General features: G+C 44.5%; 1 protein-coding gene across 3 annotated transcripts in view; it reads right to left on the bottom strand.

The window, feature by feature from the left end:
* TMEM209 (transmembrane protein 209) overlaps positions 1 to 15,557 on the bottom strand; it is a 247,680-nt gene that overhangs the window by 45,274 nt on the left and 186,849 nt on the right. For all 3 annotated transcript variants that reach the window (XM_069229331.1, XM_069229333.1, XM_069229332.1), the window contains one exon: positions 5,414 to 5,485. In XM_069229331.1, the coding sequence (XP_069085432.1) occupies positions 5,414 to 5,485 (72 nt within the window). The remainder of the gene's footprint in view (positions 1 to 5,413; positions 5,486 to 15,557) is intronic.

Raw genomic sequence — 15,557 nt, 5'->3', positions numbered from 1 at the left:
ATACTCATTACAATCTGACTTATTTGCTACACAATGTTTACATACAAGTGTATATACCACAAATCTTGTAACAAAGCATAAAACGCTTTGGCTGAATGTGGCAGACCTCAAAGACAGGTTGCCACAGACTCATGTTGTAAATACATTGGGTCCTCAATGTGCGATAAAACACGCTGGAGGGAAATCAATGGCTGATGAAGCGGCCGAATTGGCAGTTGCAACTGTAGCTGCAATTACATGTTCGCAAGCATGCATTGACAAAGATATAATGGCTGCCGTAAATGCTACGAGCAACGGCACTCAATTACCCAAGGGCTTTCCAGCTAAATATACATACCATTCAAGTGAACATAATATACCATGTTACATTCCCTGGAGTTGGTGATCAGCTAATTGCTGACTTAGACCGCAGGCTAGCTTTAGTAAAAGATGCACATGAAGGTGGTGCTTCTGCTCATGCTAGTGTGGCGGTAAGGGGGGGCCTGGAACCACATAAGTTACTTCCCATTTCCTCTGCAAATACAAGCCACAATATTGTCATGAGTACTGTACTACCTGCAACATTTTATGTCGATAATTTGGTTTCTACAGATCCACCCCTACCAGTTCACTATTACCACCTGTAGGCCTCATTTTTTGACAGACTGGTTATTTTGTGGGTACAGATAACTTTTCATCAAACTCTTGACTTTTCCACCGTCTCAGAGACTCCACCTACAAAAAGTTGTGTTTTCTTTTTATGGCTAAACGTACTCATGGGGTTTCACCTTGGATATACGTTTAGATTATCCTAGCCTTGATCATTTTTTTTCCTTTGGATTAGATTTGTGACTGTCTTTTTCTTATTAATCAACAGCCACTATCTCCCAGAACGTTCAGCCCCCTTCTGTCACCCATATTTGTATCTTCCTTAGAACGTTTATGGACAGCTAATTTAGAATGTTGAGCTACTGTCAGATTAGAGGCATAGCAGCAGTTGCCAAGACTAGAGACATCTGATATCCTATTAAAAGATCAACATTATACTGCCGCAGAATCATCTTTTCAAATGCTGATGAGTATGGGATGCTTTGAAGGGGACAGCAAGACATCTCCACCCTTGTGAATTTCTTCTTACCGATTCCTGAGAGGACACTCCTGTGTGTGCTCCGTGTGGACAACTGGTCTGCCAGAGTAAAGGAAGACTCACCCCTACTACTGCATGGTGAGAGACACGCTCTTGCCACTCGTCTATGCAGGAGTGCCCATAAACAGAGGATTGGTTTAACCAGTATAAATACTGGCCTCAACTTATGACAAGACGCTTATGCTAGAATTTTTTTTGTTTTTAAGATGAAGACCAATTTTATTGCTATTGAGGCCACGGCCCCCAGACGCTGCAACCTGGGCAATGTTTTACTTATAATCTTCATGCACAGCATTGGGATCCGATGGCATATCCAATAGGGCACTTATACAACACAGTGGTCTTATGACAAAACCATTCCAGCAATTTTACATCAGGCAATTCTCAAAGGTCAGTCTCATTATTGTTTGTTCAACAGATTAACATAGAATCCACTTCAAGTTGGAAGAAACAGAGACAAATTTTCTGAAATATCAACAAAGGACAGAACAACATTAACCACTCCGCACCTCTTTCCCTCAAGTTGAAGCCTTCATCCCATTTCACTGCAGTCTCCCTTCTACAGCTTACAGGGGGGGAGGGGGGTGGAAATCGGTGCAGGGACATCAGGCAGACAATATGCTAGCAGACATGCTAAATGGGCTGTTGTGTTTGCCTGGAGCTGTGAAAGCTTGACTGTGGGATTGAGGTAAAGTTTCACCTCCTCAAGACCTATTCGCATTGTCAGTGTCTCTTAATGATGTTATACAGCAACATGACCTGCTGTGTAACAGTTTAAAGTACAAAAAAGCAAAGCACTATGGCTTGGCCAGCAGTGACCCCAGAAGCACGCTTTGTTTTTATTTAAGCCATGTCATGCAGCAGCTCGTGCTCATCTGCAACATGTTTAAAAAGGGAGCCACGATAAAGCATGCTGGGAGTGGGAGGCAGAGGGGTGGTGGGTAAAAACAAGGGGGAGGGTGGGTTAAAATGCATGTTTGGTGGACAGAAGGGCTAGAGGGTGCATGGTGGGTGGTGTATAGAGGGAGGGGGGGGGGAGTAGGGCGAACTGGGAAACAATACAACTGGGGTGGGGTAGGAATGTTTGAGCAAACAGAGGGGAGGAAGAATAAAGTGTGGAAAAGCATAGACAGCGGGCTTCGGTGGACAGACTACAGACACATGCAGTCATAGAGAGAGCATTTGTTAAAGTAAAAAGCATTTGCAAAGCAATAGGTCTTGCATTTTCTTGATTTAGAGCTATCGGCATTGTAAATGCATAACTGGACTTTTCTTGCCACATAAAATGGTCAATCCTGCCTCAGAATTTCGTCTTTTCCTGCCATATAATTCCAGCTGCCCAGCATTTATTTAAAGCACTTCATTTACCTTCTTCCTCTATCTTAAAACATACAATTATCAAATAAACCTTTATCAGAAAAAACTTTTGGCATTAGAGTGTAATGCGTCAAACACCATAACAAAAAAATCATTTGGGAGGAATTGGAGGCTTAAAGGAAAGAGGGAGTCGGCAGTAAAGATGGAGAGGACAAGTGGCATTGTAATGGCGTCATGGGCCCTGAAGCAAGAAAAGAAAAATGGTGGATTGCAATTTCAGTAGGAAAATACAGCAATAATCAGAGTTGAGTGAGGTCCATAGGTCTCTGGGCCCCACTGCACCTGCTGCTTCATTGATAACTAGGCCTCAGGGGAGAAAGCAGAGGGGGCAGAAAAGGAGAAGCAAACGAAATACAACAAATGAAACGCAGAAAGAGAAGGGGTCACAAACAAATAAGAGGAAGAGAAAGAACGAGAAAATGAAAACAAAACTAAGAGAAGAAATAGAGCAAACATGTGAGACAAAAGAGAAAGGGGAAGGAAGCTAGTAAACGAAAGATAAAGAGGAAAAAATAATGAAAGAAGTGTGAAAAGAAAAAGAAAATTTAACATTAGACAAAATAGAGAGATGGTGAGAGAAACAAGCAGGGAAAGAACCAGGGCATGTATGTACATACATTTCCCACAGACATAGAATTGGAAAACCACACTTCGGATCCCGTAAGTAACTTGTGGCTTTTCCACACACAGACAGGAAAAAGAGGGAATAGTAAAAAATGAATTTACAGCTAAAGATAAAAAAAAAAACACCAGAGGAAGGAAGAGAGATCTAAAAAAAAAAAAAAAGAAAATTACAAAAAATAAAGGTGAAAGGACGCACATCAAGTCAAACGAGGAAAGAAATAACAATGTTTTTGCAAGTTTGAAAGAGGAGGTAGCAAGAGGAAGAGGGAAAAAGGGAGAGGAGTAAAAATAAACAGTTGAAAGAAAGAGCAAAACTGTTACCGTGTAGATTTTAAGAGCTAGAAAGAGAAAAGTGTGGGAGAAAACATTGAGAGTAAACCGATTAATGGAAAGAACGGAGTTAGATAGGTCAAACAGACCCTCCCAAATAAGGATGGCAGCTAAGAATACATTTCATTGGCTCCCCCACGTCCTCAAACAGAAGTCAGGATTGTGGAGCAGCAGGAGGCACTGCAGAACAGCAGGAGGTGCATTAGCAGAGTTGTCTGTGCACCCCAATATAGTAATATTAGGGCGCTTCAGATCAGGATTAGGGGCATAGAGAGAGCTGTGTCCCAGCCCAGTGCTGGAATAACAGAAAGGCAGCGGGTGAGGACTGAGAAACAGAGTGCCCTGGTGAAGCTGCGAGTGGGGTCCAGTATGGGAGTGGCACTGCCCCTGAACCACAGAAGCAAGGAGTCCTGAAGGAGGGGGGGGGGGGGGGGGGGGGGGGGGGGAGTACTGGCCTGGCAGTGGGACTGAACATTAGAACTGAGCTGCTGTAATGTAACTGTATTGTAGCGGGGTGCCAGGACAGGGAAGGAAATGTACTGTAACAAGTGTGTACTGACTGTAAGAACTGAGGTGCTCTGGCAGACAGTGTGTGTGGGGCTTCTGACACTGGCACAGATGTGGGCTTGAAGTGTGTGAACTGTGGTGCATTGATGGAGCTGCGCCCGAGGTCCCAGTACTGAAGCAGCCGAGTGTACTGACTGCAAGAACTGCGGTACTCTGGGAGACAGTGTGTGTGGGGTTCATAACACTGACACGGCTGAGGGCTTGAAGTGTGTGAACTGCTGTGCACTAATGGAGCTGTGCCCAAGGTCCCAGTACTGGGGCAGCAGAGTGTACTGGCTGCAAGACCTGAGGTGCTCTGGCAGACAGAGTGTGTGGCTGAGGCCTTGGAGTGGGTGAACTGAGCTGCGAGTAGGATCCCAGTATGGAGCAAAAGTGGGCACTGACTCTAAGGACTGCAGAGCCCTGGTAGAGCTGGGGGTCTAGGCTATAAGCAATTACAAGTGATACTATGCCCTTGCTCTCAGCACACAGACAAGCACACTTGGTAAAGAAAATCCAAGCCAAGGAAAGGCGGGAGCCAGGCAGCTGAGAGAGGCTGCGGAGAGCCCACAAAGACCAATGTGCCCAAGATAACAGCCTGATTTATAGCCTTGTTTGCAGCTAAGTTCAGAGGAAGAATGCCCTGCAAATGAAAAAGGAGCTTCCCTGGACAGGAGCAGGAAACAAAGTAAAAAAATAAAAAGTCCCCTACAGACCAGATAAACAGGACAAAACATATTTATACAGTAGCTGGTCCCTGCTCCCACACAGCAGAAGGAGGGACAAAGAGTTATGACTGACCACTAGCAACCAAGGATTTTTAAATGACACAAACTAACAAATGAAATACCTGGAAGCCCACAGAAGAAGTATACTTGAAAGTATACAAGAGGTCATACGCTTACTCTCGACCCTGGGGAAGAATATGGTCAGTGGAAGGACACTGACCACCGGAAGAAGTACTTGGTCCAAGCGGCACGGCATGTACAAAGACTCCAAGGCCAGGAGGAGGAAGCCGAGGCATGGAAGAGCACTGACCAATCGGGAGCAAGGAAAGGAGACCCACCTGGGAGCCAGCCAAAGGCGAGTAAAGAGCTGCAGAACAGGATGCAAGGTAACAAGACCCACGTGGGAGCCTTCCAATGGTAAGTATAGTGACATGGAAGCAAGCCAATCGTAAGTAAAGGTAAGTAATGGGTGGGCTCTGAGACCCTTTTCATTTTTTCAATACAATATATTTTTCTACAGCGCAAGCGCTGAGCAGGTGAAACCCAAAAAGGGTGCTTTTCTTAAACAGAAGTATTCTTTTGGGATTCTCTTTTCTCCCACAGGTTCTAACATTTGAAACCCATTATTGTAATGCTGCAACAAGACTGCTATATATGGAGTTGTGAATAAATAAAATCTTACATTTCTGAACTTGGCGGTCCAGGAGTCCATATGGTCGAAAAGCTGTCGATTCATTGTGACCCGTGCCCACACCTGGGGAGGAAAAATAAACTGTTACTCAAAATTTGTAGCTAGGTATACACGTGCCTCTATTTTCATCTCAGTTGTATTATTACTACAGGTGAAAGTGGACCTTGCGTTCATTTAAAGATTATTAAGATTATTTAAAGAACACAACTTAAGTTTATTTACAGCCTTCCTGAGAAAAGTCTCAGCAGAGCCCTCTTTTTCCATAAGATGTAAAGTCATTAAAAAGTGTAACCATGAGCAATCACTGGAACCAGTATGAACTAGTGTTAGAAATGGGGTGATGCACCTGAACAACAAGTACTACGTATAATGCAGGTGAGCAACGTTCCCTTAAGTCTTAAATCCTTGTCTTCTCTATGGCCAAATTTTGGGACTAGTCAATCAGCAAATACTGCGAAGTAGTGACCACATGTACCACAGATACCATTCAATTACCAAGTATTGCCTTATTAAGGTGCATATGTTAGAAGTAAGGCTACAGATTTTGAAAATTCACTGGGAGACCAGGCTTTACAGTCACCTTTGCAAAGCTACATTGGATCCCACAAATTGCGGCCCTACGGAGTTTCCATCAGACAAGATGAACAAGGTAGACTGCGGTGTAGCCTACACAGATATACCTTCGACCTACAACCAGATATAATTGTACTGGAAAGCCTCTTCCTGTATGTGCAGAACAAACCTGCTGTGTTTATGTCCAACAAAACCATATTCTCTCACAATAGGAGACATATTTTCAATAGTCATCCACAGCCTATTTATGAACATATTTTTGTACTGTCGTTAGAGAAAATGTGTCTTGAAGAAACAAAGTGCCCACTCTCTAACTGAAGATTTAAGTTGTTGGTCATTTTAGGAATTAGCCTTGCACAATGGAATTATGACTGAGGACGATGCAATTTTGCCATACCAAGGAATGTCTTTCAAAAGCGTCCAGAAGGGCTGCATCTTCTAGAAAAAGAGTAATGCAAGCCTTTTCTCAAGTTTGATCAAGGCTTGTGGGATACATGGATGAAGGAGATCAGTGTTGAGACTTTAAATTACTATGCTGAAACTGCTTGCTAATTAAGTGAGGTCTGGGAATGCTTCAGGGCCAACTATGTAAAACAGACCAAGAACATCAATTTTCAAAAGTACCGCTAGCTGAGAAAACCCAAATGCTTGATCAGGCGCAAATCATCCCGATGGAGTAGCAGAGAGGCTTCTAAGATAACAGAGTAGGTAAATCCCTTTGGGCCCCTTGAAGTCTAAAGAGTAGCACACTATACTGGAAATACTGCCTTTCACCACCAGCCTGTAGAACTTTAAATGCCCCTCTCAACAAAGGATGGAAACACAGGACCTATGTAGAGCCCTTTGTCGAATGATTCATAGGGATGAATAGAGGGCAATATTTCAAACTTTCAAGTTGCAAATATGGTTCAGAATGACAATTTCTAGGATGCAATGGAAGACTAAATAGCATTTACTCATTGAACACACAAAAAACCCTGTAGCTCCTTAGTCCCCACTCTGTAAAATACTCCCTAGTACACAGGGGTTCTTGATGGTTTGTGCTCTACTTTAATAGTTTCACATTAGGCTTTCTTGCCGTTTTTCTTCAGCTGTTTGCAAAGTGCATTTGCTGCTTTTTTATATTCGTTATAAAATAAATTGTTCAAAGTGCAGGAAGATGATTAGCAAGCAAGACAACCATGGTTTGTTTGGCTTGTCTGGTAACAGTAACGAGGACATTTGCAACTGTGGAAGGAAAGAGAATAAAGGTACCTGTAAGCGTTTCTGGGACCTAGAACCTCATCTTTAGGTGGAGGGGGTGGGGGCAGGGGGCTCTTCCATTCCTATGGAGTGAATGAAAAACAGGAAGGCTATGACATTCTACCAAGAAACTGAGCAACTCTTCATTCCTATCCTCAGTTTTGATGGAGACTCTCACAGACACATGTAAAGTCCCTCTAAGAAAATGGCTGATTGTCCTACATTAAGCTACACAGCTCTGGCCTCAATGTCATTGTTCATGATGACAACAAAGCCTAGAAAACACGCTTCGATGTAAAGCTAGTAGTCCAAGTGGCTATCTGCGCTGAGGAGTCAATGTGCAAAGAAATATGCTTTAACGCACTTAAGTTGTTGATGAATTCTAGGCCGAGGAATGAAAACTGGTCAAATTGTGAGAACAGGAGTCAGTCTATCCAAGTCGGCAGACATATGATGGATAGGAAGAGGAGGACCAGGGACGTTGTTCACTCTGTTGTGGGTGGGTGGATGGGCGGGAGGGAGGGAGGTAAGGGGTTGGAAAAGGGTAAGAAGAGGGGGTTGGAAGAAGGGTAAGAAGAGGGTGTTGGTGTGTCGATAGGAGGGGTTAAGGTCTAGTGAATAAGCTTGTTTGTACTACAGCACAGTTTTTGATCCTGCCAACAGGACGCATCACATTTGCAAAACTTAAGGTGAGAAGAAACCTGCATTAGGGAAGTTGTTATTGGGTATATTTTTTGTGGGGACCTTCGTAGTACTGAGTAAACTTTATCCAAAGTTCAAAAAGAAAATGTAACCAAATTATAAAGTGAGGTACAGTGCAAACTTGAAGCTGATTCAAGTGCAGTATTCATTCAACACAAACTTGCACCATATGTGGTCATACGTAACCAGGTGATTATGAAACAGAATTTGAAAGTTAACACTTCACTCTGTTTCTTTTACGTTAGTGCTCAGTTTTCAGGTTTTAATTTGGATCCCAGGAGACTGTTACCTTTAAAAAAACATTTGGAAATTGTATTGCATGTTGCATATTTCTAGCCAGAACACACTTTTGCCGTTGTAGGATTTACTGTGATGAGGTTAGCAGGGTTCAGCTTAGATTTCAAACATAACTTCTGCTCTCTAAATTAAAAAATAACAATAAAATAAACCTGGAGGAGGGGCCGTTGAGGAAAAGCCCAAAAGAGGGAACTGAAAACAATTAATAGTGAGTCAATTATAGTAGAGCTTGAATTGGACAGATATATAAAGTCCCACTAACACAAAATGCAGGCACTTAGCATTGTAGAACATTTACATAGGTTAATGGCCACTTCTGTTTTTCAAAAAACATGTGATAAGTGATATTTGCTAAGGTCTGCATGGATTGGATTAAATTACTGCTCTAAATACCACATTGCCCAAAGCTTTTTTAATATCAATACTGGGAAGCAACAACAAAGCTAGGCAACAGTTCCAATGTGCTAGTCGCATCACACACTGCTTTTAATAGTCTTTGTGAAATTTAGTTAAAAATGACTTCAATGACTGCTTCCTAAATATTTTTGTCACATTTCTTGTGTATGCCCATGAGGGATCACACAATATCACCTTTTCCATTAAGTCCAACTATTATTGAGAATTTCTTATGTGTTGTGTGGCACTTTTAGAGCACCAAGGAATTACAGTGTATAAGGTACAGAAAGAAAATGGGGTCAACAATTTCATGGAAAGGACACCACACAACACTCCATTTCTAATATCTATGGCACTGCATCATGTAGACAAGAAGTCACCAAACAGGTGGTTTGCAGTTTGTGTATCTTGTGGTGTCCAGTTACAATGAATTTGATCTAGGTATAGAATAAGGATGAAAAGCTTATATGTGCTTTCTGTTGTCCATACTTTTGACCATTTAATGAAATGGAGTGGAGTGGATTTAAGAGGGCAGGGTTCAAACCGCCAGGAAAAGGCTTGCGGTCAGGGACTCATAATCCCCTGGGCAGCGCTGCAAGCAGCGCTGCCCAGCCGGATTATCACTGCCGGGGCAAATGTGGTGGGAAACCGCCAGCCCCGGCGGTGCGACCGCGGCGCAACCGCCGCGGTCGTAAGGACCTTGGAAGCACCGCCAGCCTGTTGGCGGTGCTTTCGTCACAACAGCCCTGGCGGTCTTGGACCGCCAGGGTTGTAATGACCGCCTCTGTGTTTCACTTGAATGTACTGCCTCCCAGGCAGAGCAAGTTTACAGTTGCCCGGGGGGCAGCACATACAAAGGAATAAGGCAGACTTCATGTCGTTTGAGCCTGGTGCACATTTTGAAAGATGCGACTGGCTCAAACAAAAGAATGCCCCGCATTGTATAATACGGCCCCAGAATACAGAAAATTAAAAGGGCATGAGAAGAGAAACCGAGAACTGATGTTGCATCACTCATGAGTGGGGAGGTAAACCAGTTGACTTGGATTTTAAGTTACAAGCCAAACCCGTTTGTTAGAAATGGTGTCTCTAGTTGGCAGTCAGTTTACACCCTGTCCAAGTAGTGACCCTCCTTCTAGTCAGGGTAAGGGAGATACCCGGCTTAGATAACCCCTGATCACTCCCTTGCTACCCTGGCACGAGCAGAGAGGCTTATCTCTGAAGCAATGTGTAAAACATTTACACATAACATACAGCAATAAAATGAAACCACTACAAAAGGACAACACACAAGTTTTAGGAAAATAGCCAATATTGTTTTGTGTAAAACCAGACCAACAACGCGAAAAATCCAACATACAGTAATAAAGATATGAATTTTGCAAGAATGACTTAAAAATACAGTTCATTGAAGGCAATAGCTCCGTCTGGGGCTATCAGTGTCGTGAACAACAAATCCAACAGTTCAGACCGAATGCGGAGTTGCGGGCAAGCTACTGTGTTGGGAAGACCTACAAACAGTACCTTGGAAATGTAGGGCACTGTGATCCTGGCAATGAGATCCGGAGTGTCGGGAGGTTGGTGCAGGGGTTGCTGGGCCCTTGTAAGTCACATGCGTTGCAGATCGAACTCCGGGCTGATGACGAAGTCAGAAGCGCTGGCATTGATGGCATCAGGGCTGTGGTGCGAAGCGGGACAATGTAACGTGCGGTGCCCATATGTCACGGTGCAGGCAGCGGCTTGGTGACTATGTCCTGCATCATCGATGAGACAAGGGCTGCAGTGTGAAGCGGGCGGTGCAGTGTCGTCGGTAGGCCCAAGGCGGCAGTACTACATGGGGCAGGCTCTGGGTGGCGCCCGCGGGTTTGGTGCAGGTAAGGGCGTATGTTGACGGGGCTGGAGTCGATGGCGCCGGCGGACCAGGAATGCGGTGGAGGACGTGATAGTGCTTTGCCAACCTCATGAGCGGTGTCCTCAGGCCACAGTGCAGGTAGTGGCATCAGTGTAGAGCGTGTAGTCAGGGATACCAGGGCTGCAGTTTGAGCAAGGTGATGCGGAGAGCAGGGCCCAGAGGTCAAGGTGAAAGCAGCAGCTAAGTGGCGGCGTATGTAGGAAAGTAAACTCTTTTTGGCATGGTTACCCCCTCTTTGTGCCTGCTATCAGTATGCCTAGACTGTTTTTACTGGGATCCTGCATACCAGGACCGCAGTGATTGTGCTCTCGCCATCTGAATTTGGTTGCCTAGGACTTTGTACACTCCACAATTTGCATACTGGTGTCCCCTTATATGTCCCTAGTGTATGGTACTTAGGTACCCAGGGCATTGGGGCACCAGGGGTTCCCCACAGGCTGCAGCATGTATTGTGCCTCCCATCGGAGCACACGGAAAATGAGTCTGCAGGCCTGCCATTGCAGCCTGTGGAAAAATGAGTCTGCAGGCCTGCCATTGCAGCCTGCGTGAAAAGGTGCATGCACCCTTTCACCACAGGTCACCCCTATGGAAGGCCCTTCTAGCTCAGAGGGCAGGGTGCAGCTACCTGTGTGAAAGGTCACCCCTGCATGAGCTGAAGTGCCCCTACAAACTCCAGTTCCATTGCACTTGACTTCGTAAGTGCGGGGAAGCCATTTTACCCGTGTACTGGACACGTCACTACCTGTGTCCAGCTACATAATGGTAACTCCGAACCTGGGCATGTTTGGTATCAAACATGTCCGAATCATACCATCACAGGTGGTGGTCTGGAGTGACCCACTTGGTCCTCTACGCCAGCTGTTTAACTTATGAGATGGTAAGCCCTTGCCTCTCCTTGCAGGATAGTACCCCTGTGCATCACGAATCTTGCAGCTACCAAGGATAGTTTGCTCCTGCTCCAAGGCGACTTCAGGCTCCGTGTAGCCCTGCCCCCCAGCACTCCTTCCTGCCAAGCACAGTCTCCTCTCTGCTGGAGCAGCAATGTGGGACTCCTCTTCAGGTGTACTGACTGGGCTTCACTGAGACTTGCTGTGGCTGTTGCCAGTAAGTTGCCTGTGGGGGCTGCAACTGCTTCTGTTGGCTCTCCCAGGGTCGAGTCCCCTGGACCTTGCTGGTCCTCTTCAGCCTTGCACGTCTTCTTTTACATTTGCCAAGGCTTGTTGGTGGTTCTCCGGCACCACTGACCCACTGCAACCCGACAGCTGATGTGTGACACCATCTGCATTGCTTCAAGGACTCCTCCATCTTCTGTGCAGCACAGCTGGTCTTCTTCCCCTCTCAACCTTGTCCTGCATCCACAGAAGGGTGGGTAGTAGCTCCTGCCATAACCGGACACTCCATCACAAATTGGAATTGGTCTGCTTCCTTCGCAGGTCCTCTTCTGCCAGAATCCACTTTTGGGTCCTTCCAATCTGGTCTGCGTCTTGCACAATCCTTTTGCTAAGTCCTCCTGATAGTTTGGGGGAAAACCAGGTACTTACCTCTGCTCTTCTGGTCGCTGGGGGTTACTCTGGTACTCACCTCTTGAGGGTTCATAGCCCCCCAGCTACCCTCTCACCACTTCACATCCTTGGATGGGGAACTGTACCTCGTCTTTCACTTTCTTAGTATATGGTTTGGCCCTCCCATAGGGCCCTTACTATTTTATAATACTTTTGCCAATGCTTGTTGTTTCTATGCTATCTTCCAATTGCTAATGTGTATATAATTAGTGTGTACTTACCTCCAGATGGGGGGTAACTGCCTATAAGTATTCTTGTGCTACTATAATATTGCTCTGTGACTATAGTGGTATTGCACAAGCTTTGCATGTCTCCAATATAAGTCTTGGCTGCTCATCCGGAGCTTCCTTTAGAGAGCCCTGGCCTCTTAGACAATATTTACACTTCACTAATAGGGGATATCTGGACCTGGTATAACGTGATAGCACCATAGGTGTCCACCACACACCAGACAAGCTTCCTACAGCGTCAGTGAGACCAGTGTGAAGAGAGTCGTCAGGGCACAGCACGGTGCAGGCAGTACGTTGTTGACGGTGTCATGGTGGTTTACTTTCCGATGAAACACAAAACACAGTTCCCAATGCTGTAGGCAGATGAAGCTGAATTCTTTGATATCCTCGAGACTTCCAAAAAGAGGCAAGCTCTACTTCAAGCCCTTGGAGAAACTTCACAAGCTGGATATACAGCAAAGTCCAGTCTTTGTCTTCTCTAAGTCAGAAGCAGCAACTGCAGGCCAACCTAGCAAAGCACACATAGCAAAGGGGCAGTACTCCACCAGCTCTTCAGCTCTACTCCTTGGCAGAGGTTCCTCTTGATCCAGAAGTGTTCTAAAATACTGACATTTTGGGCCCTCTACTTATACTCACTTCTGCCTTTGAAGTATGCAAACTTCGAAGAAAAGTCTCTGTTGGTCACAAGATCCTGCCTTGTCCAGATGTGGCCCCAGACACTCCAGAAGGTTGGAGACTGCACAGTGTGAGGACAAGCACAGCCCTTTCAGGTGCAGGTGTAAGTTCCTCCCTCCCCACTCTAACCCAGGAAGACTCATGAGGATATGTATGACACACCTCAACTTCCCTTGTGCCACTGTCTAGAGGGAATTCATTAACATCCCAACTGTCAATCTGACCCAGACGTGGATCTCACAGGCAGGCAGAGGCACAGAATTGTTAGGCAAGAAAATGCCCACTTTCTGAAAGTAGCATTTTCCAACAGACAATCTACAAATCAACTCTACCACAAGATGTATTTTTAAATTGTGAGTTCAGAGACCCCAAACTCCACACCTCTCTCTGCTCCGAATTGGAAACTACACGTATAAGATATTTTAAGGCAGTTCCTGTGTTCACATATGGGAGAGATAGGCCTTGCAATAGTGAAAACCGAATTTGGCAGCTTTCACTATCAGGACATGTAAAATACACCACAGCACAATCAGTGATACAGGCCCACTAGTAGCATTTGAGTTACAGGCCCTGGGCACATCTAGTGCACTTTCCTAGGGATTTACTAGTGAATCAAATATGCCCATCAGGGATAAACCAATCACCAATACAATATACACAGGGAGCACTTGCACTTTAGCACTGATCTGCAGTGGTAAGGTGAGCAGAGACAATCAACCAGCAAAAAACAGTCCAGCATACCATAAAAACAGGAGGTCAGAAGGAAACAATACGGGGGAAACACGCTAAAAGATGCCAGGTCTAACACTATTAAATTTGGCACTGTTGCAGGTTGTGGGCCACTTAGAGGAGCTGCATGACCATGACATGAAGGCAAATACAGTAGTAGCAAGGGTCTCACAAAAGTGGTTGTGTAGTGTGGGGGGAAATGGACAAAGACAGAGGCTGTTTTGGGTGTAGTGCAGCACATGGGGGTGAGGGGAAACAGACTGAGGGTGTCAAGGGCCCATCGAGGGCAAGCTGAGGACACAGTTGGGCTGCAGGGGGAAGGAATCACCTATATGGAGGGGCTGCATAGAGACGAGAAAGCATCAGGTTCACAGGGAAGGCAAAAGAGTTGCAGGTCACACACAGGGCGGGGAAGTACAGTGGACATCATATGTTCACACAATTATCATACGCCAACACATCAACTACCAAAAAAAGTACTATAAAATTCCCACACAGTCAATATTATACTCAAACACCCATTTTAGAAAAACACAAATCTACCATAATACACTTATCATAGTATGCCAACACACCACCCATTATGAACCCACACTGCTACCATTTAACAATGCCGTACAGTGTCACTCCAACTTAGTCATGCCAAACAGGTTGACAGCTCAGCAGGACTGAGACAAGAAGTGAAGGCATTTTGTTCAGAAAATTTCATTTGGGAAAAAATTACAAGTTGAGAAATTCCCATGTTAAGGGGTTACCTTCAGCTGGTGTCCCCTGCAGACCATACAAAATCAACTCAACTCCCACTCCAGCATAAATTATTCAGTAAACCACATACCTGTGTTAACGTATAATAGTACACTACACTATATTAAAAATGAAGTATATCATTCTCCTACACCCCCACCATCACCATACACCTGTATCAAGTATTTCCTCAGTAAACTCACCTCCAACATACCTACATCATCTCAGCATCATACAACACAACCATACAATCTTATTTCATATGACAGCTAACGCAACAATATATGTGCTTAAAAAAACATACCGCATATGACCAAACACCCCATCACACATCCATACAACTATGTTCATAAGCCCATACTCAGCAACATAATTCTATACAACCAACAAACGACCAAACTGCTACTAACCAATGCCCCCTTCCAACACTCAAACCAATAAACCTACCTTCATACATTCATTCGCACAATGCTATATACTCACAACCATAACACAGCAACACATACCATTAGATGAACAACACAGCTACAATTATACAACTAGCATCATGTAACCAAACAGACTACAGACACACTCACAACTACCAATATATACAAGGCACCACAATTATATATCGATATACCAACCATCATGCACCCGGAGAGCAACAGTGCTTAAAAATACCACTTTGCACACTGATGAACACAAACTTTGTCAAGTAATTTGAAGGATGGAGTTAAGGTTAAGTCACTGATCTTTTTTAAGCCAATAGTTGAATCAGGTGGAATTTCAGTACACAGTTGAAGAGGGAGAGTTTGGTGAACAGATTATCACACTGGATGCATATATTCTATTTTATTTTACAATAAATGATTTTACCACAGACGTTTTTCTTTTTAAACCCATGTCACGGAGATAACAGACCAGTCATTTATTGCATCAGGATGTCCAAACCCACTTAGGATGTTGGGAATTAATGAAAGTTCTCCAAATTGATTTTGTAAACAGAAGGGAACCTGTATGCTATGTATAACTTTTATGGGGATGTAATTAAGTGTGACATTTCTTTTAGCACTTTATAGTTTATATTGTAG

Source organism: Pleurodeles waltl, chromosome 4_1 (assembly GCF_031143425.1).
Source record: "Pleurodeles waltl isolate 20211129_DDA chromosome 4_1, aPleWal1.hap1.20221129, whole genome shotgun sequence".
NCBI classification, from domain to species: domain Eukaryota; kingdom Metazoa; phylum Chordata; class Amphibia; order Caudata; family Salamandridae; genus Pleurodeles; species Pleurodeles waltl.
This window is presented reverse-complemented; position numbering and strand designations above follow the sequence as displayed.